The sequence below is a fragment of the Passer domesticus genome, chromosome 6, assembly GCF_036417665.1.
Source record: "Passer domesticus isolate bPasDom1 chromosome 6, bPasDom1.hap1, whole genome shotgun sequence".
NCBI classification, from domain to species: domain Eukaryota; kingdom Metazoa; phylum Chordata; class Aves; order Passeriformes; family Passeridae; genus Passer; species Passer domesticus.
This window is the reverse complement of record NC_087479.1, coordinates 12,520,313-12,545,944: the sequence shown is the minus strand read 5'-3', so window position 1 is coordinate 12,545,944 and position 25,632 is coordinate 12,520,313. Positions and strand designations below refer to the sequence as shown.

General features: G+C 43.0%; 1 protein-coding gene across 2 annotated transcripts; it reads left to right on the top strand.

Annotated features, from left to right (window-relative positions):
• The first annotated feature begins 4,588 nt into the window (after positions 1 to 4,588).
• Positions 4,589 to 24,802, top strand: HHIPL1 (HHIP like 1). Of its 2 annotated transcripts, none has more exons than XM_064423412.1 (9): positions 4,589 to 4,885; positions 9,448 to 10,094; positions 12,786 to 12,929; positions 13,077 to 13,405; positions 15,192 to 15,318; positions 15,614 to 15,759; positions 18,639 to 18,720; positions 20,537 to 20,619; positions 23,296 to 24,802. In XM_064423412.1, the coding sequence occupies exons 1-9, from the start codon at positions 4,619 to 4,621 to the stop codon at positions 23,859 to 23,861; spliced, it is 2,391 nt and encodes a 796-aa protein (XP_064279482.1). In that variant the 5' UTR covers positions 4,589 to 4,618; the 3' UTR covers positions 23,862 to 24,802. The 2 variants fall into 2 exon arrangements, 1 of the variants encoding a protein (XP_064279482.1); XR_010364225.1 differs by having other exon boundaries at positions 4,597 to 4,885; positions 20,542 to 20,619; positions 23,296 to 23,429.
• Positions 24,803 to 25,632: the final 830 nt, after the last annotated feature.

Below are 25,632 nucleotides of genomic sequence, written 5' to 3'. Positions count from 1 at the left end.
TCAGCTGGCTTTTATTGGCTTGGACACTTGTATTTTCAATGATTAGAAAACATCTGAACAACCTGTTTATTAGCTTTTTGTCCTTTAATGGGGTGGTGTAATAGCAGCATTGGCTGCTGCTAGCTTTCTTCCAACAAAGTAACATTTTTGTGGTTCCTAATCAAAAAAACCTTATTCTCTCCAAACTAGAGATGGAACTGAATGATCCTGGGACAAATGCCTGGATCCAAATGGGATTTTTTCCTTTTGAGTATGAGCTCAAGCTATGATTAATCACCTTTTCTTTCAGTGGAATATACTAGCTTCTGTAAGTGAGCTTTTTCACCTCACAGAGGGAAATGAAAAAGCGGGGTATTTTATTATGCCTTGGATCACTGATGAGGAATGGCTCATTTGTACAATTCACTGAGCAAGTCTTTTGGTCTATTTCTTGTTGCAGACAAATTATATGGTTATATGTTAAGTTACAACACAAAGTATTCAGATGTTACATAAAATCAATACAATGCTTTCTGAAAAGAAATATACATTTTAATGTCTTTATTTCTCTTGTGACCAAAAAGGCAAAAAGATCCATGTACTATAAAACAGAGAGAACCCATTCAAGGGTTGTTACTTATTGTTCTATTGCTGTTACCGCAGGGAAAATAGTAGTAATTTTTAAAAATCATTTCTGCATGATCTGCTTTTGTGTGAACTGATAAGAAAATATGTTCTTTCCGCACATGCAACACATAAGGAATGTTTATTGCCCATATGGTCTCTTGAGGACTCTGACATTAGAATTTCTATGGTAGCAAGTTGAGAGCAAAATAAGCAATTATCTGAATGCTGTAAAACGGTGATGTTTTCATCCTGCCTGTGCATAAAATGAGCATAAGAAGGACAGGAAAAGCATTTAGCAATTTGTCACCTGTATGGGAATCCTGGATATTATACACTATGGTTGAGCTCTGCTGATTTTACATCCTCTGCAGGGTTGCCTCACTGCTTTGTACAAAAATCTGCCATGACACATGACACAGAGCGCAGAAATGTGCACCAAAGGCTGAAGGTGCTTCATCACAGCACAATTAAAGGATGAGATGGACTCACGTTGTTCCATTAGAAGGAGAAATTCGGTCTTTGATGCTGCAGCAGTTTGCTCCATTCCACATCTGAGTCATCCCAGCATGTCAGGGCACAGTGGGATTTCTGCTCATGGAACCCTCTGACAGTGTTCCTGATACAGCACACAGTGCTGCCTGCACTGGGCTGGCTCCCCAGGTCTCTTGCATTAAACACTTCCTCAATATCAAAATGTATTGGTAGGCCTGTCACAGCCAGTGTGACTTCAGCTACTTGTGTTCCCTGGAAAAGCACCTTGAATAGAAGATGCCCATTTGCTTTTGACTGTGCTGTAAAACGATTCTTTCATCTTTCCTAAGGTTTAATATATTTTTCAATTGTTTGTGTAGAATTGTAAGAGCTGTGTGAATGAGCAGTCTGCATGCCAGTGGATCACAGACTGCCTAGCATGGGTTCTGTTCTGTTCAGGCTTTAGCTCACCTGCACCGTGGGTTTGTGTGTACAGGCACACACACATTTTCCTTTATTTTATTCTCATAATAACAATCTGTCCTCAATATCTCCACCAATCAGGAAAATAAAACACCAAGAAGACAAATGAGGAGCAGAAGGGTTTTATGATCAGATGAGCAGTGAGAAAGCAAAGCCTAATTTCCTTTGAGAAGAGCTATAACCCTGTATTTAATTCCTGACTGTTAAGTTTTTAGGGATGGTGTTCACAGCTGACTTGGGTATAAGCAGTATGTCCTTTGGTTATTAAAGCTCAGAGCATTAAGCTCTCCTTAAGGATGGACATCCAGACACGAGGCCCAATATTGGTCATTTGATGAAATGCAATTTGTTTGCATTTTTAATCAATGTGCCCACATTCACTCATTCATGCCCACAGTCCCATGAACACTAACAAATTCTAATGTATGCAGAAAGGGTGAAAAAATCTGGATGTTGCACATTGAAGGAGCTCAGTGTGAGGTACATAAGGAAGTTTTTTTGAGCTGCAGGGTACCTATAACTATCAGTTGCTTCAATGATTACTAAAGATTTCAGGTTTCATACACAAAAACAAACAACATTTTTTAAATGTAGGGGGTTTTGTGCCTTAATGTTGTGTTGTTTGCAAGCAAATACTGCATAATGATACCTGGCTTCTTTAATTTCATCCATCAATAAAAATTCTAATTTTGAGAATTAATTAAAGTCAAAGACTTCAATGAACTTCAGTGGGAATAGGAGCAATCCAATATCTTAACAAAAAATATCAATTAAAAAGCCACCAAAAATAAATGAATAAAAGAGGACTTGTTTCCAGTAGCTGATATACAGCACAAAATATTTAATTGATTGATTCAGGCCATTAGGCACAAGAATGAGTATTCAAATTAACCAAATTAAAAATGAGTCATTTTAATACAAAACCTTCTGAGTACAAAATTCTCAAAATACCATATGATCTTGGAGAATACTGCTCAAATCAAACTTCATCCCCATTCTGTGACTGCTGCACAGATGCATGTTATTGCCCTCGGGCAGGAACAAGGGCAACTTTAAATTTAGCATGTCAGGTCAAGGGTAACCATTCTCCTTCTGAATTTAGTCTCTAGCAATGGCTCAGCAGAGAACTCATAAAAAAAAGAAAAAAAGGTGATTAAAAATATCAATAAACTACACCTTGAGAGATTGCCATGGGGTGGATGAGCATTCACTGCCCTCATTCCATGAACGGGAGAATCCAGGCAGAAACACGGTATCTTGGGAATAGTAAGTCTCCAGGCAGAGCTGGGAAGAAAAGCCAGAGCTGTGTGCTCTATCCACCACACCACAGATCCCTCAAACGCAGCCCAGGAGCTCCTACCTGTGGCCTGGGAAGCCTCAAAACTCAGCTAACAACAAGCTGTAAAATAAGCCATCTTTAATTGAATGATCTCGTTAATAAGCCAAGGCAGCTCATCTCTGCTTCAGCAGAGCCTTGCCTATGAATTGCTGAGCAGTTCCCAGCCTGAGGGGCAACCAAATAATTGCCCTGCCTGAAAGAGCAAAAGAGTGGTAGCTCTGGCATGGGAGGTGTATTGTAAATGCTCACAGGGGATTTCCAGAAGGCATTTTATGCTGTTTCACAGTGATGAGCAGACCAAGTCTGTAGTTCTTGTTCTACAACTCACTGCTAAATATGCACAGCATTTAATTTTCCTTTCATTTCTGAAACGTTTCATGGATGCCAAACTAATCAAGAACTCCAATAGCAAATCAAGAGGCTATAGGATAAATCTCATTATCCAGAATATGTTTGGCTACTGCAATCCATTCTTTATATATTATGCATTGTTTCAGCATTAATTAACAGTGTCTAATAATCATTATAAACACTGAAACAACAGCCAGTGTTAACCACAGGAATAAAAGATTAGCTGGGATGAAGAGGGAGATGTCTTTACATCAGGTTTTTTATGCAATATGGAGTTGCATAACTGCATTCTCATTTTTTTGCACAGCTTGCAAACTTTTCAGGAGCAGTGACTTGATTATGTGCTTTCCAAACCACTTGCAAAGGTTGTCTGTGAAAAAAGTGGTTTTAAGTGATCAAAAAAAAAAAAAAAAAAAACGGCAGAGGATTCTCAAGTGAGATCATTGGGTATTCTGGCTGCCTGCACATTCGAGAGTTTTGAGTGACCTTAACAGCAGTTACATAAGCATATGGCGAGAAAATAAACTCATATTACATGGGTAAGAATATGGTCTCCTGACAGGATGTTCCAAGCCACGCAGTGATTTTATAGTCCACATGCACTGTGCAGTAGTTCTTTGGTCTCAGAGTAGGAGTCAGAAATGGTGTATCAGCAGGAACCCCATTCTTTGTCTTTGAGGGGCAGTAGGTGTGTTAATATTAAAATACACAATTACACTTTGGCTAGCTGTGTTAAAAATGTGCTATCTGCTTGAGACTAGATCTTACTAGCTGATAACACCACGTATGATATGGCTATATGATGTGTATGTGGAGTAACTATTTTCCTGGGTGTGCCATGAGGAACTTTAGGGCAAGGAAAGTGTCCTCAGCAGTTTTGTTTGGGCAAGGGAGCACCATTCTGAGTGCTTCACAGAGCAAAGTATGTCACCTGTGCAAAGATTACACCAGACCTCTTCTTTCCAGCCTCAAAGCTAAATCTAATCGGTCTCAGCCCAGGATGTGACTGACAAAGGATGCAGAAGAACTAGTTGTACTGAAGTTGGGTTTTCTCGTTATTAAACACGTGTCGTTGTTATTAAACTCCGAGTCGTGTTTGGACCACACAAAAGCCTCAGCGGCAGAACCGAGCCCAGCAGACGTCACTTGAGGAGTCGCTCTCAGGGATGAGTTCCCAGTAGGATGCACTCCGGCGCTGTGTGACACCCTGTGCGGGCCGTCCAGCCAAGCACCTGCCCGGTTCTCTGGGCGGAACCGACCCAAACCCGCCTGCCCGAGGCGGCCGCTCCCGGCGCTGCGGGCCCGCGGGCGGAGCGGCCCGGCGGGGCGGGGTACGGCCCGGCCGGCCGGCGGTGCCCGGGCAGAGCCATGAGGGGCCCGCGGGCGGCCCTGGCGCTGCTGCTGGCGGCGGCGCTGGCCCCGCGGCCCGCCCGGCCGCACCCGCAGTGCCTGGACTTCAAGCCGCCGTTCCGGCCGCCGCGGGGCCTCGCCTTCTGCCGCCGCTACGCCGAGTTCGGCTGCTGCGACCCGAGCCGCGACCGCGCCCTGCTGCAGCGCTTCTACCGCCTCAGCGCCGGCCTCGACGAGCGCAGCTACGCCGCCTGCTCCGGGCACCTGCAGGAGCTGCTCTGCCAGGTGAGACCTCGGGGCTCCCGCGGCACTGGGGGTGCCCCGCGCACGGCTCGGGCACACAGGCGTGTTCGGCCCCTGAGCGGGGCTCCTCTGTGGGCACGGATGCTTCTGCCCCATCGCCGTGCCTTGCCCAGGTGTGCGTGCATCTACTCGTGCAGGGCTGCGTCGATCCGATGCACTGGTCCAGGAACAGGAACTTTGGACCGTCCAGGGAAGTGTGAGCCATGATGTTAATTCCCTAGCCCAGACTGGAGTACCCCTGCACAGCCATGGCATTATTGCCTGGGCACAGGCATGGGTACATCAGCCCGCACATCAGTGCCTCAGGGATAGCACAGCTTGTGCTCCCAGGCACTGGAAGGAGTGACTGTCCATCCACATGTATCCCAGTGGACTTTTTTATTCTTTGGCAGTTGTCTAAAAGAGCAACAGGGATGTTGCTCTTCCTTAGTTTAGCAGCAGCAGTCTCTGAGATAGGTAAGTGGGCAGTTACAGTTTGCACTTTCCTCACCTGCCAGGGTTAGGATTACCAGATCTGGTGAAGAAACCCACAGGGCACCTGCCTGCACAAATCTTGCTCCTTGTCTTGACCAGCTGATGGGGTCAGATGAGTGCTTTTTTTTTGTATTAGGTTACAGCACTTTTAGCATGTGCCAGGTGCTAATAGCCCTGGTTATGGGTGCAGAGTAATGCCTGTGGATGTGGCCTAGGAACCTCTGTGGTGGCCATCCTGCACAAGGGGGAATTTCCACTCAGAGCTGATGTTCTGGGGCCAGATATGATAATGGGATGATCACAGTCTGCACAGAGCAAAGTGTCTCACCCTGTCATCAGTGGAGGCCTCGCATGTATGAAAATGCCCCTGAGACAGAGCAGTGGTGGCTCAACACTGTTCAAGTGTAAACCTTAAATTAATTCAGACAGTGGAGTCTTGTCTGCTGTGCTCAGATGAGATCAAAATGGCTTTTCAGAAATCCTGCTCTTAGCATTTTGCCAGTACCTCTTGGGTTCCTTAAAGCATGAAGAGAAAGACAACACTTTTCCACACCAGGATCTAGAGAACTGACGTTTATTTAATCTCACATTGTACTGGAAGCAAAAACCATTTGAGTATATTTCTGAAACAAGTGGTGTCTGAGTCCGTTTGCAGACAGGACACCAGTTAGCAATGTGTGCTAAGCACTCCTGCTTCTGGAAGTGATAACTAAGTCTCCTGTGTTGGTCAGAAAGCCAACCATTGAAAATGTCTTCAGAAGCAGAGAAATATTTCAATGTGGGAGCAGTGATTCACTGAAATGTTCTGATGAGCTCAGTGCATCACCAGCCCAGATGTGGCTACAAACCAAGCACAAGCACATCATGGAAGTTCAGTCATTGCAAACAGTATAGAAACTTACTCCTTCTATTCATTCATTGTATATGCAATTTGTATCCTAGACCTGAATTACCTGTGGCTTACTCAGCACATTTCTGTCTCTTTCTGCTCACAATTCATGATTTCTCTCAAATGTGATCAAATTATTTTGACAAGTGTCTCAGTTTGTATTTGTGGATTCCTGCCTTTTCTTGAATTCATAGAATAATAGAACAGTTTGATTTGGAAAGGACCTAGTCCAACCTCCTCTGCAAAGAGCAGGGACAGCTTCAACTAGATCAGGTTGCTCAACCTGTCTTTGAATGTTTCCAGGGATGGGGCTTCTATCACCTCTCTTGGCAATCTGTTATAGTATTTCCACCCTCATTGTAAACAACTTCTTTCTTGAAGTCTGAAGTCAGAAATCTGATCTATGTTGAGCCTTCTTCAGTTTAAAGCCATTTCCTCTCGTCCTATCACTACACCTCATAAAATGTCCCTCTCCAGTTCTCCTGTGGAAGGTGCCATAAGTTTACCTTGGAGCCTTCTCTTCTCCACCAAACTGCAAGAGCAGATGCCTCACTCTGCTTCTCAGAGAACAGCTTGTTTAAAGGCTTGAGTTTCCAGGTGGAGGTGGTCAAGGGATGTCAGGGATAATGTGGAAGTTAGCTTTTCTGAGTCCTGTTGCTTCCTCCAGGCTGATCGCAGCAGTAAATAAAACATTGTCTGATGTGGGTGTTCCATCAGATTCAGACTATTGGAATTCCCCAGATAAGGAGCTGCTGCTGAATTCCTGGAACAGACAGGATGCATTTGGTTAGCCTGACTTAATGTGACTTGTTTTGTTTTCTGATGAGTTATTTTCATAGTACAAACTTGTTCCAGCCCTACTGAAGTAACTGATCATCTGCCCAGTAGTTTCCTCGGTCTTTGGACCATATCATGGTTTAAAATTAATGAACAGACAGCATCATTTGGAAATGACAATTTAGATCTAATACTGATTCTGGGCTCTGACTATGGGTAGAGCTTCTTGGTATTTTGAGTTACGTGAACATGACAGGATGATATGAAGGCTAAAGGATCACAACATTTGCTTCCAGAGCAGAGAAATTCAGCATAAGACATGAGGCTCCATCTCTTTCAGAGTAAAATTTGGAAAATAATTCATATGTCCAGAAAATACCCCAGGACATGCTTAGGTACTTTAGTGATAGATCTCTGAATTTCACTGCCAGTGAAATGCTGCTGTAATTACCTGTAAGCCACCAGGAATGTTGTAAGGAGGGAAGAAGTTGCCCACAACTTCTATTCAGACACACCTGAGGCCATGGTGAGCAGCCTGCAATGGCAGGGAATCCTTATCTCTGGGCTATTTTTAATTCTGATGCTGAAGCCAGGACATTGCTTTGTAATGCATAAGATCACTGCTTGCTTTGAAAGAGGCTTCCACAGAATGAGGTACAGCTGAGTACTCAAGTGAGGGGCCTCCTCTCTCTGAATGGGCAACCTCCATGGGCTACAAGAGGTTGAGCTCCCACCCAGCCCTCCCATCAAATTCCCTTTCTATCTCATTCCAATTTGTTTTCTAAGGCAAATTTTTCAGTCATTACAAGTGAATTGACAAATGCTCTGTCTCTTTCTGTCCCCGGCACACCTCGTGTAACCCAGCCAAGTGTGTTACCCAATCTGCCTGTGTAATTTCAGTGTTTTGTTTCACGAGCAATCTTCTTTTTACCACATTAATTGCTGCTCATTTGGAAGCATAATAACCTTCATTTTGCAATGAATGGCTTGACATTCCAGGAGGAAAGCTTATTGTACACTAATGATCTGTTATATGGCCTCTCAGTTTATTATGGTATGTAATGGAAAATAAAATAAAAATTAAATATTGTGTATGCTTATCAGCTAATTTAAACAGCTCAGATGTTATATCTTTTCAACTATTGAATAGAGTTGTAATCTGCATTAAGAAATATCTCCCTTTAGATCTAGAAACAGCTCCCTTTTTTTTTTTAATTAAGCTGATTTTGCTTAATAAAAGAAGAAGAAATGCCAGACAGGAATTAAAGAATACAGAATTTACTTAAGTAGTGGTTTCTCTTCTGACCTTTGTTGCCTCAGGTATTTATTGAAATATAACTTTGAAAATAATTGAGCCTCCACAGAGTCATGTTGCATTATTTGAAGAGCACTTTTGAGGTGCTTGTTGGGAAGATGCATTATAACTGGAAAATATATTTATATTACATGCAAAAACCCTTGCAAAACAGAACTGAGTCACTTTGGTCAGTTTGTAACTTACAGACAGTTTTACTGAATTGCAGCTTTTTCATAAGGAAAATGTGTCTGTAGGAGTTCTATCATGGAGATTACAATGAACTTGATCCAGTCCTTAAGCAGATTTCCAAGGCTGCACCATCCACAAACAAAGGTTGAGTGCAGCTGTTGCCAAGACCTTGCCTGGATTATGGCCGTTTTGTGCTCACTGTCTGAAATCCTGTAACCTCCGCATCCCTCACAGAACTTGGTGACCCATGTCATGATCATGAGATGCCTTTCACCACTCCTGGCTGGGGATATAAATAATCTGTAGGCAAAGGTCTACCAGCAAAGGCAGCTGGACCCAAGCAAGGATGGTGTCCTCTCCGTCTCCTCCACTTTCATGTCCCACTCCTTCCGAGCTGTAAATCACATCTATGTTTGAGATCCATGCCTGGATTATCAGATGATGAGGTAAGAATGTCCCAGGCTTTGGCCCTGATGGCCTTTCCCATTCTGTCATCACTGTGCAGGGCCTGAATCTTCTCAGCTAATTCTTTGGTTTCACTTCTGCTCTGTGATTAATCTTATTATTTCATAGATAAAGTCAGAGCATCCAAGGAAGAAAAGTCTCTTTTTCCCCAGTACAGTCTGCTAGGGTGATGTAGCACATAGGCATCATTGCAGGTTTTTTTGAAAAGTTCTGTGGTTAGAATAAATGAGTAACAGCTTGAGGAAGTCAGCTTTCACCAGGAACATTGAAGATTATTTCCATGAGTGCTGAGACAAACCCCCTTTTTAAGATCTTTCCCTCTGTTAACGTATCTTCAGAATAAACCACAACATATCTTGTAATTAACATGAAATATCTCCAATTAGTATCTCTGCTCAGCTGTTTCAAATCTGGTCCAATAAATGACTTGAAGCCTTTTCTCCCTCCCTCTAGGAATGCTCTCCATATGCAGCTCACTTGTACGACGCTGAAGATCCCTCCACCCCCGTGCGGACGATACCAGGACTATGCCAGGACTACTGCACGCAGGTGTGGCGCAGCTGCCGCTCCATTTTCCGCACTCTTTCCGCAGACCCGGAGCTAATTGCACTGGAAAACAACATGGCAAAGCTCTGCCGCTACCTGTCCCTGGAGGACACCGACTACTGCTTCCCACACCTGCTGGCCAACCAGAACCTGAACCAGAACCTGGGGCTGGTGACCGCTGACGCGGAGGGCTGCCTGCAGCTCTGCCTGGCGGAGGTGGCCAACGGGCTGCGCAATCCCGTGGCCATGGTGCACGCCAACGACGGCACGCACAGGTTCTTCATCGCCGAGCAGGTCGGCCTGGTGTGGACCTACCTCCCCGACGGATCCAGGCTCGAAAAGCCATTTCTGAACATCAGCGAAGCTGTGCTTACCTCGCCTTGGGAAGGAGATGAGAGAGGGTTTCTGTGTATTGTCTTCCATCCTAAATTCAAATTTAATGGTAAAGTGTACGTCTACTACTCAGTTGAAGTTCGTTATGAAGAGAGAATCCGAATCAGTGAGTTCAGAATTTCTCCTACTGACATGAATGCCTTGGACCATGGTTCTGAAAGGTATTGCACACACTCTGGCACATGAATTTAAGATCTTATAGGCCCACTTGTGCATTTTTGAGTCTCATGAGTGTAGCTATGATATTTTATGAAAAATCCTCTGCTAGGATTTTTCCTGTCCCAAGGAGCTGAGAGCCTCAGGAAAGAAATGTAAACAATAACTCTCTGCTGCTGTGGAATGCCACAGGTGCATCTTTCATTGGTCCATGTGGATTGTTTTCAATTAGTGCCCAATCACAGCTACCTGTGCCAAGGCTGTGAGCAGTCACAGGATTTTGTTATGCATTCTATTCTGTTCTATTCTTGTTCTTTGTAGCCTTCTGATCTGTCTTCTCTCTCTGTTCTTTTAGTATAGTTTTAATGTAGTATTTTAATATAATATATAGCATAATAAATCAGCCTTCTGAAAAAAATAGAGTCAAGCGTTGTGTCCTCACACATGGGAGGATCGCCACATGAGTCTCATGAGTGAGACTTATTTACTTCATGTTTTGCATTCCAGAGTGCTAGCATGTTAGTCCAAGTCCATGTCTAGTGTATTGAGGTGCAGCAGCTGCATGTCCTCCATGGGTGAACTGCAAGTGTGCAGGGATAAAACATGTACAGGTCTCAGTTCTGGCATGTCAGAGGATTTAACTAAACATGGATTAAACATTATTTGTAGTTAGTGTTTTGGGGTTATTGTTGGGTGGGGCTTGGAGGTTTATTTGTTTGTTTTGTACTTTTGTGATGACCCTTTAAAATAGACTTCTGCAAAGAATGAGTGAAATTCCTTCCAAAGCCAAAGGTTTCCAAAATTAGTATAAACAAAGTGATACCAGACCAAAGATGGATTTGGTCCCATATTTCTTCATCTGAACAACAACCCAACCCTTTGATATTACAAATTTAATATCAAATTAAATAAAACACAAGTCACCATATTATTATGGAGTGCATTTTAATTGAAAATGTCATTTGTTTTAGTCTGGTCTTGCAGTTGTTCCACACTACTATGCACAGTTGATGAGAAACTTGTTTATGGAATCAGGCTCACAGATTTATAGCCTGTTGCAGAACTATGTTATAGAACCACTGTTTTAAGAAACCCTTGGATATTATTAATTCAAAGATTTTTTCTTCATTATTTGGATTTTATTAGGGGTTTTCCAAACACCCAGCTGTGGATGACTCTAGCTCAAAAATGCACACAGCCCAGTGATAGAGAGGGGATACTGGTTTATAAAGCAATTACAGCAATCCAGTGTAAACAGCACTGTAGATGACAGGTAAGGGGAATTACAACGTGGCACTCAGGAAAGCAAACCAGAAAGCTGCAGATATCAACAGCCCATGAGCTGTCTTGTTTAAGAATCCTCAGGCTCTATGTTTGTAACAATTTCTGTGCTTACTTAGCTTATGGTTAGTACGGCAAAAGCTTAAGAAAACAAAATTGTGGTCCTATTGTGCTTGTGTAGGCTCGGGTCCCACTGACTTCATCCTGAGCTGCTGCCCAAGAGGGAGCTCAGGCTGACATGTGGTGTGCACTGCCTTGGCTCAAGTGCATATGTCTGTTTATGCTCAGATGTTTCTCAATGAATTTTGGTTTTTTCCATCTTCTTTGGGAGGCTGAGGAAGATTCACCTTTGTGCCCATACAGGATCCTCCCTCACTCCTCCTGTCAGCTGCAACCTGTGCACTCTTGCACAGTTACCTTATCACAGAGGTGCTGACATTTAACAGGAGGTGACAGTAACTCCATACTTGGGTTCCTTCCCATAACACACAATAACTATCAACATTTCAGAATGGAAAAAAAACTGTCTAAAAATGAGGTGGTGTAAGTAAGTGTTATAATTTGCTTTCGTAGCTATTAAGATGCACTGCCATCATGAAATCTGGACTCTTTTAGAAGCTGGAAGTAATAAACTTCAGTTGTTATACCTGGGAACCTCCCCTGCATGTATTTGTGGCTTTACCATTCTATAAAACTATAATTTATGTATTTTCTCCTTTCATGCTATGGACGGGATTCCAGGAGCATAAAATAAACAAATAAAATAGAGAGTTTGGGGTTAAAATTAAGGTAAATTTTGTTGGTACTTCTTTAAATAACCTTTGGTAAATCGAGTTTGTTTGTGGGGGTGCTTTTAACTGCTCTTTAAACTCAAAAGGTCCTGAGTGTGTAATTATCATTTAAGGATTCTTCTCTCTTTAAGAATTTAACTATTCCTTAATGTTTGAGAAGTTTTATGTTCGCCTTGAAAGTGCCTGGCAGGACTGTGCCAAAAGCTGCACAGATGCACAGATGGACTGGAGTCCTTTCTCTTACAATTTCCAATTGGTTATAAGCTCAGATTCCTTTTCTTTAATAAATTATAAAGAAAAATAAAAAAGAAGATTAACAAGGAGGAAGAAAGAATCGGAGGAAAAGTTTAAGCAATTAAAAGTATATTTTGTCATGTGATTTCCCAGACTTTCCATATTACACAATTTGGTGTTTCTGTAATCTGGAAAATATGTTGAAACTATTTAAGGTTAGAAAATCAGCTATGCCCAGGAAAAACTCAGTAACGTGGATATGGAGGAATTTGTATCAAAACCAATCTGTAGCTGCTTCCATCTGTCAAGAACTACATTGTCATGGCATTGCTCTGCCCTTCGCATAGTGCTCGTGCAGTGGGAAATTGCTTTCTCCCTGTTTTCATTTAGGATAATCCTTGAAATAGAAGAACCTGCTTCCAACCATAATGGAGGAGAGCTGCTCTTTGGAGATGACGAGTATCTCTATATTTTCACTGGAGATGGAGGCATGGCTGGGGATCCTTTTGGCACCTTTGGAAATGCCCAGAACAAGTAAGAGTAGATCCATCCCTATAGCAGCTCCAGGAAATCAATGCCATGAAACCCTAGACTTTCCAACCCCACCACCCCCACGGCTCTGATTTTTTGCCGAGGTCTAGCCTAATTTCTTTACCTTTTTCATTTGCTGTCCCAATGCAGATCAGCCCTGCTGGGCAAGGTGCTGCGGATCGATGTGAACAACAACGACCGCGGGCCGCTGTACCGCATCCCGCCCGACAACCCCTTCGTCGGCGACCCCGCCGCTCGCCCCGAGGTCTACGCCTACGGAGTGAGGAACATGTGGCGCTGCTCCTTCGACAGGGGGGACCCTCGCACCAAGGCAGGGAAGGGGCGGCTCTTCTGTGGAGATGTGGGGCAGAATAAATACGAAGAAGTCGACATCGTCGAGAAAGGGAAAAATTACGGCTGGAGGGCAAGGGAAGGGTTCAGCTGTTATGATAAGAAACTTTGCACCAATTCTTCCTTGGGTAAATAGATGTGCTCTCGTTTTTACTTCCTGCCTTCAAAGCCTGGCTGCGTGGTGGCAAACACCTTTTTGAGATATAAACCTCCGCTGTCCCTCTAGAAGGGAACTGGCTTGGGCATAAATACTGAAAGTACAAATGTTACTGTTTCTGAGTTAGGGGGAAAGTGAAACATGCTCGTTGTTGTTTTTCTAGGTGATTGGTGCTGTTAGTGAAATTACTTTGTGATTCTGTGGTTTAGAGGGAGGACAGTTTCATCTTTGCCACGTAAAATAAGCTTTTGTGCAGAAGCAAGAAAAATTTGGAGGAGTTGTATTTTTCTCCATAACTCACCCTTATTTAAAAAAAAAGCAGAGAAAAACATTGACTGATCAGTCCTTATGCACGCTGCCTGCTCTGCAGGTAACTGAATGTATGGTGTATTTTCATTTGTTTTAGCTATGCCACAAAGGAAAACCTCATTTTATTTTCATTTCTTTAAACTGTTTGAAACTGGATTGAGGGTGTTTGCTAGCTGGCTAAATTCCAGTGAACATGTGAAGTCAGAACATACTGAACTGCAAGGGCTGATGTGTACCACGTCTTGTGCTGGACTCTCTTCTCAGAGATTCAGGGGGGCAGTGGAGTGGGCTGGCACTGATTTGCATTAGCTGAGATTCTGATTCTTTTCTCTTCCATGTGCTGTGTATTGTTGTTTAATTTTCTTCCTAATATTAACTTAGTTTAAATTCCTTCCTTTTATTAGCTTTGCTGTAAGTACGAGTGATTAACTCTTTTTTTTATAAAAATGTCAAGAGCAGGGAGCAGATTTTTTACACTCCCTTTGCTGAAGCAGTTGTTCAGAGAGCTCATTTATTGCTCTCCTGTGTGACAGTACCCAGATGAGCATTCATGGCAGACACTTTACTGAGGTCTCCAGGGATTCAGAGCAATTTTTGATGACTTTAGAGACCCTTTGTTAGAACAGTGAAATGTCACAGCCCCTTTAGAATGATAAGTACTGCTGAAGTGTAGAAAACACCTGCTTTAGAGGAAATTCCCCTGGTGCAAATTCTTTGCTGGCAGAGCTGCTGGGTTTGCTACTTGCAGCATCTGCTACGTGGGCAGGGAGAAAGGCTGTGAGGATGAGGAGGAAAGGGTACCATGAGGTACCCGTGAGCCAGGAGTTTCAAAAGAAAGGGGAGGAAACATCTAATGGAGACTCTCAAAATCAGGACATCTCTCCCCATTTTACATTTATCTTATGTTATATTTCCCAATGAATATGCCAGTACTACATCATTCATGCCTGTGCCATCCCATAAATATTTGATGGCCCTTTCAAGTTGCTTCTCCATCTCAGAGGAACAGAAGCTATTTGTGCTGACATCTGACATATCTTTTCATCAGTGCCTGCAGTCTGGAGTCGCCCATCTCTTTTTTAGCTTTTACCACCTAAACAAAGCTGCATTGGGCAGACATTTCCTGCATGGGTGCAGTGGCTCTAGGAGTAGCCTGTGAATTTGTAGCTAAACCAGAAAAACTCTGTAGAAATGTGCCAGAAGTGACACTAACAGAGATGGATTGTAGTAGGAGGAGAAGGGCTCAGGAGAGTGATGAGGTGTCTTGGTGAGGGGCAGGGCAATCAAATGTGATTCTGAAAAGGTGAAAATCAAACTAAATACAACTCCACTGGCAATTCATTTAAATAGAAGATGCACCAGGGAACCTGATTGTACTCTGCCACTCTCAGAACAATCTAGATAAAGAGCATGTGTAAAACAAGTCACAGATCTTTTCTTCCCTACAGATGACGTGCTTCCAATTTACGCATATCCACACAAAATGGGGAAATCCGTTACAGGAGGCTACGTCTATCGAGGCTGTGAGTCTCCAAACCTGAACGGCCTGTACATATTTGGTGATTTTATGAGTGGGTAAGTAAACACTTAGGGCACTCACAAAGTTGTACCCCCAGCAAAAATCCCCCTCAAAATAGCCTGATAGCCCTTCAACCCTCCCCTCTTGTTTTGTCATGGGCTTGAGTTGCCCATGAAGACAAGGGGTTGCAGGATGTATCGTACATTTGGGTTAATATTAACAATCTCTTCAGAGAAACTGCAGTTCCTATTGCAGCTAGTAGGTAGGAAGCATTAAATATCCTTCAGGTGTCCATGCTAACATTCATAAATTATCTGGGTCAGGTTGTGGAAGTGTTCTTTTGCCTTGCAGACGCCTGATGTCTTTGAAGGAGGATCATGCTACTGGAGAGTGGAAGTACAGTGAAATCTGCATGGGGACAGGACAAACATGCATGTTCCCTGGGCTTATCAATAACTACTATCAATACATCATCTCCTTTGCTGAAGATGAAGCAGGTAATCTTTTAACTTTGTGTCACACTGAATGGCATGTATCTGTTCTCTCTTCAGAATTAAACACCAGAGAAGGGATCAGAGAGGCAGCAGGTCGTGGAGAGGCACAGCAGGAGTCTTTAAAATGCCAGATTCCCAGCATCTCCCAAATACCAAACCAAAGTTACAATGCTAATTTTGAGGTCTGAATGCCATGCAGTGCCCGCAGTGGGAGATGGAGAGTCAGTTGCCTTGGGACTGAGTCTGGTGTGCTGGATGTGCTGCTGCCCTTCCCTCTGGTGAACAGGGAGCAGAGGGGGGGCAAGTAGAATAAAACAAATTTAGAAAAGAAACCTCATTCCTCACAGTGCCATGCCAAGGGGAATGCGGCCCTGGGAGCCTGAGGAGCTGATACCCAAGGGAGAGCAAGTCTACCCTCTTGTCTAGTCAAAAAGGCTGCGGGCATTATTAATGGATACAGGGAAGCAGATGTCGAGAGCAGCAGTTATATATCTGCTCACCCTGGGCTGGGGTATTTGTACCTCTCATGAAGCAGAACAAAAGCCTGTGTTATGTCTTGCATGAAGCATCAGCAAAAGAGTCTTTAAGTCCATATTTTATTAGTGCCAGCTGGGATTTTGCCTTGCATTGGACTGGATACAGTCTCAGTAGAGCTTTGCTGTGTTTTCATGGCTGCAGACATTTTGCTTTCTGGGAGGGAGTTGCTGTGATTTGTAGAGAAGGAAGTGAAGAGTCCTGGGGTGCAAGCTGGTGGTGTCTCCCACTGTTTGTACAAGGGTGTTGCAGAATGTGCAGCTCGTGCAGCCCCTGGCTGGGGGCAGGCAGAGGATGAGCCCCACAATGTGTGCTTCATGTGTGACCCAGCAATGCAGGAGTCATGTTCTGCCCTGCTCCAGGGAGGTCTTGGCTCGTGATCACAAGCACCTGCTTCCAGAATGCCTCAGCTTTTCAACATCTGTTTTTTCCTGCAGATTATGTCAAGTTTGGATGTTGCTCAAATAATATAAATGCAAATTTTATCATGTGAATGCAAATCCTCCAAGTTAAGTGTTAGCTTGAAAGTTTGACTTTTTTTAGAGTTAAATACAATTTTCTTTAATGGTTAATATTCATGGAATTTAGAGCTATTTCACAGTGCTGTAATGAGAAGGATATCTTAACCTAAAATCAAATAACTTAGCTCAAATCAGCTTTGTGCCAAATGCAGTATCAAGCTGTTGATTGCAGCCCTTGCTCATGCACATGAGGTTGATCTCCCTCATCCTGTACTTGTCAACAGTCTGGACAAAATGGGTGAAATGCTGCCACCCTTTTGCCCTACACTGTGCTTTGCATAAATACAACAGAGCTGAAAGGAGATTTGATCTGGAGTCTTTTTTCAGAGTTAATTGCCTTGAGTTTTCTTTGTAGTAATGGAAAGAAATCTGTTGATAACAGTGTAGTGAGGTTGCTTTATCTGCTGTGAACAGTCTTCTCTTGCACCTTTTTTGTGTGCTGGGAATATAATTTTTTACAAGCTTGCCACACAGTTTATTTTAACAGGGTTTAATGCTTCACAGAAGCATTGAAGTTTTGGAGTTGTTGCTCTGATGGATGTTAATCTACCTGCTGCAGTGGGTGTGTATATGTCGTGTGGAGATCTCTATTTTTGGCTCATTGCACAGCAATTATAAAGCCATCAGCCCCATTCCTGGCCAGCAGAACAAGTCAGAGACACCCCAGGCACTGTGTCTGTGGGTCACATGTGTGTAGCCTGTGTGCTTCATGGCCTGAGCATCCAAACTCCTGCCTGGTAACTTCCAGGAAAGAGGGGCAGGATGTAAAACACACATCACCACGAAACTCAGTGCCAGGTGTTTCCTGTCCCCATTTGGACCAAGGCTGCCTCTGGCCTGTCCTTAATGAAGCTGATCAGAAAAACGAAGAAGCCAGCCAGGGGTAGCCAAAAGTTTCTGCCCTGGGATTATCCAGAGGAGCTCAGCCCAGGACAGCACAGGAGGGCAGGCAGGAGGATGGAGACAGCCTCAGCTGCCTACACATTCCTTTGCTCACACTGATCTCTGTTCCTCTTCCTCTTCCCCCTGGATTACCCATTGAACACCCAAAAAAATCTCCCTTATTCACTAAGCAAGTCTGTAGTGCCGCTTTTTATATTTTCTCTCATTTTTTAAGTATTGCAAACATATTTTTTCTTTCTGATCCTTTTTGTTGCACCGCTCAAGCACTTGAGCTCTCAAAAGAGTGCCAGAAGGATTGTATATCCCAGTCTCCCCTGCACAACAGGAGAAGAAGGATAGACATGCAATTAAGAAAAAATAAGTCAGATAATTGGTGATGGACATTGTTTGGTTGAAGGTTGAGCCCTGCACATGTGACCTGACAGAGCTGTGATGAATTAAATGCCTTTTGTGTGAGATATGTCTCACTCTGTGAGTGTGCTAGAGAAAACAAAAACAAAATCTTCTTCTCCTATAATTCACCCCAAAGGAGTGCTTCATCCAAATGAGCAGAAGACAGTCAACTTTTTAAATTTCCTTTCATTTCAACAGAAGTAATTCAGGGTTTGACTGTTTTACTTTAAAGAAGTCAAAGGACATAGATCATAATGAGAGAACAAGGAAGGTCTGGGCAGGTGAACCTACCAAGAAAATTTGTCCAAATAGTAATTCATGACAATTCGTAAAAGTTGCCACTCACTAAGAATATTTTATGCCAATGGACTGCAGATGAGCTCTTAGACCTGTGATGCAGAGTTAATGCCTTTGTGCTGTAAAGGACAGAAACTCCAGGACAGTTTTCATGGATGTGTCTGGTTTTTTTTTTGTTTTTTTTGTTTTGTTTTTTTTGGTTTTTTTTTTTTTTTTTTTTTTTTTTTTTACCAGGGGAATTGTACTTCCTATCTACTGGTGTACCAAGTGCCACAGCTCCCAATGGAGTGGTGTACAAAGTGGTGGACACTTCCAGGTATGAGATGTTCTTGTTGCAAGGCCTGGTGATGGTGCAGTGAGTCCTGGCGTGGATGGTGTGGATGTGATGGTGTGGGTGGGATGAGTCATGTTGGCTGACTAATTAACTCTTCTCCCATGCTGGGCCCTTCTGGGGAATTCACTCAAGGAACATCTGGAGTAACCCATTGTGGGTCTGCTTTGCTCCTGCAGTCATGGGGGTCTGCATGCCTGGTGCCAAATTTTTATGGGACTTGTTGGTGTTATGTGGGTTTGGAGATTTCCTAAATGCTAAAGAAGTATTTTATGGGTGGCTTGTCTTTCTTTGGCAAAATTTCTCTACATTTCTGCCCAAAAGGAGGCACTTTTTCTCAAGGTGTTTTTTTGAGTTCCTCTCCATCCCTTTTTTCATCTCCCACAAGAGCCCTGTGCCCCCAGACCACAGCAGCCAAAGCTGGACCAGCATGACCTGCAGTGCTGTCTTGGGCAAACCAGACATGAAAATCAAAAAGTACATTCTTCTTAGTGTTTCAAAGAGCAATATGGATTGAACAAGAAAAAAGGACCATCATTACACCTCCTGGATTCCATGTGCCTGTATCTGAGACTGGGCAAGGCAGGGAATAGCTGTGCTTTATGGGAAGACTTACAGCTGTTTTTTCCATCTTCCTGTTTTTAAAGTGTTACTATTATTGGCTAAACACCAAGCTACTTTCAGCCAGAAATGGAGAGTGAGATTTTTTTTATAGCTTTTTTTTTTAATGTATTAAATGTACAGCTTTAGCTATCTGAGGATTTTGAATCAAGCCACTTGTCTAGTTTTATGTTGAAACCAGTCCCCAAAATTAAAAAGCCCCCAGATCTGTTATGTGTTTTCTCCAACTCTCCTCTGTCAGAGCATTTTCCATTATCTAATGCAATGGAAGAGTTCCTGTAAACTATGTATTAAGGAGCTGGTATTACGCAACCTGTGCAAAAATAGAGAAAGCAGGAGTCAAACACCAGCCGTAAGTTTAAGTTGAGAAAAAAGTTTCATTCATGTTCAGAGTACCAAAAAAAGTAATTGGAAAGTTCATAAAAGTAGGGAGCATCCTTGTATATACAGTTGAGAGAGAAGCTCTCTGCCTTCCACAGAAATGCAAATGCAAACAATCCTCATTGCCCAGGAGTTTTACCATCCAAATGCATTTTTGAACCAATTTAAAAGCCTCTGAAGAAGTCTGAGGATTACCAAGACGGCTGTCATAGGAAAAAGTGGTGATGAGCTGGTTGTGACTTCCCAGAAGTGGGATACATCTCTATGGCAAACAAATTGTGTTAAAATAAAGCACCATACTAAGACAAAGCCTCTGAGGAGACACTTAGAGTTCTTTTCTGAAACTAATGCATTTTTGGCACGACATTTGTTTGGGCTTTCTGTATGAATAATAGTGTGCTCTTTTGCTTCTGTGAAAACAGTCTGAAATCTTGCATACACATGAGCTGTCAGATGTTCAACATATACTGTCTAGTTTTGTAATTTTTATTTTCATTTTGATTAATCTCTTTCTGTAGTTCTTGAACCTGCCAATGCTTTATTTCCTTAATGGCTTCAATAGTGTCAACTGAAAACACAGACAGAGGACTCCACTGCCTTGTGAATATTTGGACTTTCATCAATGGTGATCTGTGATTCTTTAGTTATGTTTTCTACTGTAAGAGATTAGTTGCATCATTTAAACAGACTTTTTTTCCCCAATAAGAATTATGTTCTTAGAAAAACAATGCGAAGCAAAGTGTTGCAATGCCAGAGGAAAGGAATTAATTGTGCAGTGTATGTGTCCCTTTCTTTCAAGGACAGCACCACCAGGAAAATGCCAAGTTGAGCCATCGCCAGTGAAAGTCAAAAGCAAGCGCATCCCGTTTGTGCCAAAGGAGAGTGAGTGTAACTCTTGCTGTTTATTATTGGTTCATGTTAGCTGGCAGGAGATGCAAAATCCAGACTTGCACTATCTGTCCACATATGTGGAGATTACCCAGAACTTTACTCTTCAGGGTATCCTCAAAATTAAATCTTTCCAGATATTTTGGATCTGAAGAGTTGGTTTAAATCAGTCATACAGTATTTCCCCTTTCCTGGCCATGTGAAATTTCCTTTGTAGTTTCTGACCCTGTTCATTTTCCCTTTTTCATGCTACATTGTACACATTTCATTACCACCAGCTTGGTTTCCCTGTAACTGTGCCTGTCCAGAGACCCTGTGCTCAATGGTGTTTGTCAGTGACAAGTGATTTTTTGCAGTAGCTTCAGGTAGTGGAGAGGATATGATGGGTAAAGGGTTGGGAAGTAGCTCATTGAGCAAGATGAGAGCTGAGTCATTGTTAGTTGAAAGTGAGAAAATGTGGGATGAGAAAATGCTCCCAAAAGAATCAGTGATCACGCACTGAGGTGAACTTTTGGCTTACCCAAACCCTCCAGGGCCTTTTGGTTGCTTCATGTTGCATGAAGTATTGCACTGCTAAAGCTGGAGTAATCAGTGGAGCTGAATCTGCAGCAAGCCAAGTGCTATTTATGTGAGGTACAAAACCCTAAACACAATATTGGGATTTCATGTGAGGTCCAAAAACCTAAACACAGTATTAGGATCTCAAAAGTAGACTAGGCAGTATGCCTGTTCTTTTCCCCTGTGCATTTAATTTACACATGTAGGTACCTAGGCAGCACAACAAATTCTCTTCCAACTCAGCATAGTCCATGAACTTCGATAGTCCATGAACAAAGCTAATGGTACTGCAGGAAACTCCAAAGTCAGAATACTTTTACTTAATTTTTAATTACATTAATCACGTTACATTGGATTTGAGTCACTAACAGTTCCTACAGCTTTGGCTTCAGGGAATAATGAGGAGATTCAGCACCTTGCAACACTGAGTCTTTAAGGTGGAACAAACTCTAAGGCTAATTATTGACTGCTGACATGCCTGAGCACTCAGTGTCTTCAGAGATGTTCTCCTTTTCTAGTTGTGCAGGCAGCTTCCAAATTTTAGTAACTTGGTTCATATTCAACCATTTTTGTCTGTTTCTGCTTATGCATTATTCTCTATTCAAGTGCAAAGTCCAGATTTTTAAACTATACATATAACTAAATCTTTTGGGCTTGTTTACAAGGTAGTTTTTGTCATAAATTAAAACTTAGAAATGGTGGGAGAGATTCTACCTAGTATGCCAAGAGCTACACTCTCTTTTTTTGTGAAAAATAAGCACAGCCATTTTGATTCAGAAGAATCCAAACAAGGATGTGTAGCTGTAAATATTTATTGTTTTGGTTAGTATTTAGTCTGAATGCAACAGAATCACCAGGGCATGTGCCTTGTATTAGCTATGAGTGGTTTTTTTGAAGTGTATTTAATAAATAGTTTAATAGAAAGTATTATATAGAGACAATTTGATCTAGTGAGGTGAAAAGCACTCCCAGGTGACCATTAGCTTTCATACAGTCCTACAGTGTTCAATCAGTCCCAGGGTTTTCAAGTGCTTTGCCAGACCAGGCTCCAGCAAATGAGCTGTGCACAGGTGAGGCCTTCAAATCTATTTATTGCACAGCTTCCAAAGGAAGGAAACATTTTCATGTCATGAACACAATTCCTTTTCAAAGAGCATTATTTGGAAAAACATGGATCACTGTGAGGGTTTGCCTTTTGGGGACAACAGATACTAAGCACAAATAAGACAGTGATATTTTTCCTCCTCTCTGTACTACAAACCAAGTGATGAATGAGGATGCATAAATCTGGGATATAATTCAAAGTCATGATGTCTTTGCAAATGTCTGTGACACTGTCCCAGCTCTGTTGAATGTTATTCCATGAAATTCTGAATTGCTTCCTTCTGGCAAACTAAAACTTATTTTTAAGCTAAAAATAAAACACATGTGAATAAGTAAATCCAGTAACACCTGGAAACTGTGACAGCAAAGACTTTTCATCTCTTCAGAGTTCAAGGCTCTTTTTTTTTTTTCCTTTTTTTTCATGAGGAAGAACAAACCCAACCCCAAATCCTGTTTTATGTGTTGTCCTAGCAACTCTGTTCCTCTTGCACATTCCAGTTGCCAGAGAGAATTGACTTTGAATGTTCCCGATTTCGGCTCCTCTGAATAAAGCATCTGGCCCAGTGGGGAGGCCACGCTCTCCTCTGGTGATGATCCAGTCCTCAGCAGTGAAGAGAAGAGCAGGAACAGTGCCTGTCTGTGAATGCTTTCGGCAGCTCTTCACCGGGATATGGTGAAGAACTCCTGTCCTGCCTGTGAAGCTCCAGCACCTACCCTTTAAGGGCCAGCCTGACATTTGCCAAGAAACCTCTTGGAGCTTCCTTTTTGGGAGAGTCTCAGCTGGCATTCAGCCCTGCAGTGCTCTCTGCTAGCCAACAGCAGCCGACATTTGCACTGAGGAAATACCGGCTCGCTAAGAGTGTTGCTGCTTCCCAACAGGACCGAATAGACAAATTCCAAGAAATCAGTTATATAAGTAAAAAAAATTAGCACTGGCTTCCTATAGTTGTCTTCAAGCATTGCTCACAGAGTGACAGACTCACGGCTCTCTGCCTTTTCCCCCAACAGAGTTCATCATGAAAGCACCACCACCACATCCCGGGCTGAAGACCACGACGGAGCCCCCGTGGCGAGGCGCCCCCGACCCCCGAACCCCGGCGCTCCCCGGGCCCCGGGTGAGGACGGGCAGCACCGCAGCGCCCCGGGGCAGAGCCCCCCGGCCCGGGACGGGCACGGAGGAGAGGGGACAGCGCAGGAAGAAGAAGAAGAAGCAGCAGCAGCGCCCCGGCAATGGCGCCGTGCGGCTGATGCGGCAGGGCCGGCGCGGCCGCGGCCGCGGCACGGTGGAGGTTTTCATCGACGGCAGCTGGGGCACGGTGTGCGACGACGGCTGGAGCTTGCCCGCCGCCGCCGTGGTGTGCCGCCAGCTCGGCTTCCCCTCCGCGGAGCGGGCCGCCAAGAAGGCGGAGTTCGGGGAAGGGAGCTCCCTGCGCATCCTGCTGGATGATGTGCAGTGCTCCGGGCAGGAGAGGACGCTGCTGGAGTGCTCGCACGCCGGGGTGGGCACGCACAACTGCGCGCACGAGGAGGATGCTGGCGTGGTGTGCAGCCGGCAGGAGGTGACAGACCGGTGACAAGGGCCCGGGGAGGCAGCTGAGGGACTTGGAGACATCCCTCCTTTGCCCAACCCTCCAAACCAGCTGCAGTATTGAGGAGGGTGTGCCCTGCCCTGCTGCATCAGATCAAAGTAATCTCATGTTTTCTTCATGTTCATCCCCATGCATTTGCCTCAGAGGGGAAAAAAAAAAAAAAAGAAAAATGAAGCACTGAATTGAATATGTTGTGGGCAGGGGCCGCATTTCTATGGGGTTTTTTTGTAGGAAAAAACCTCCAAGCATCAGCCTTTATAGATCTGAAAAGAGATGCATCCTGTTGCCCTTTCCCATTTCAAAATACAGCATTCTTCAGCTGTGCATCACAATGTTTTGCCAAAAAATAAATTCCCGAGTGACCGTGTTTCACTCTTATGGAAGCATTTGCATAGTTTGCCTTGCTTTGCCATGTGCAGCTCTAAGCTGAGGTTTCTAAGGATGTGCCTTTCTAAATATGTGCCTTTCTTTGCAAATTACAAAATTATTTATATTTTTTTTTAAGCTTCCACTCACTAGTTTAAAGGAAAATTATTTTTCTGTAATGCTTTTTATTGGTGTAAACCTATTGGTCATCAAGGATAAGCAAAATCAGGTGATTTAGAAGAACTCCTAGTGTACTGCATGGAAAATATTTCTGCAGTTTATATTAGCCTAAGTGAAAAGAAAATCTAACCCCTTTTACATGAACAGGATTGAAAATCTGTCCCTTTTTAGATGCACAGGATCATTATCCAGTTTAGCTCTGAAGACACTGTTGTACATGTTTTTCCACTTTCCCAAACTTTATGAAGGCACATGTTTTTCCATTCAGTTTTTCACAGGTGTGAATGGTTAGACAAGAGGTAATGCACTGAGGCAATATTTAATAAATAATAATATTTAGCCCTTTTTAGAGGATATTAAAAAAAAGCAAACAAAAGCAACCCTATTTTGTCCGAAATGTGTTTTTCACCTGAGTGGTGATGGGAGACACATGTCTTATTAAAGCATTTGGCCTGGTTATTTGTTTTCCCTGGTGTAATCAGGATAGGTTTTGTCTTGCTGCTCACACAAGAACATGAGAAAGACAAAAAAAACCCTAAACCCCCTCAAAAGTAAAATGACCAATGTGTCTAGAAAAGTTCACAAGCAAAGCCTTGTATCTAAAGATCTTACTGTGGATATTTATTTTAAGCCAAATTCAAGTTGACAATATCTTCTTAAGCCTAAAACATGTATAGGGTAAATTAATCTGTTTAAATATTTTTCCTGAACTTTCTGATAAATTCTCATTCAATTGTTTTTGGTATTAAAGAATACCCTCAATACACAAAAGCAGATGATAAAAAAAAAAAGTGTTTCCCCCTACTTCCTATGAAATATAAAGGAGGAACAGATGCATAAAGTGTCATTTGAGAAGTACTACTCTGTTTTCGTTTGAAAACCTACAAATGCCATCACCAGACTGTTTTCAGGCCTTTCCCTTCACAGTGAAGTTGCAAACTTATTTGTTTCAAGAGCAGAAATTCACTTCGGGCCAATCAAAATGTTCAGGGAACAGGAGAGTCCTTTGTAAATTCTTCTGTTAAAAGAGTTGGAAGCTATTGAGCTGGTGGAACTAGAGGGCTGGAAGAAAATGGAAGGTGGAGATACAATCTTTCTTTTTCCAAATTCCTCTTCCACTTCTTTTGGCTCCTTGGCCAAATTTCAGCTCCCTCTGTCTGGGAGATTTTAGGGAGAACCTTGGTCATAGTTATACTTGAAAACTTCTGGA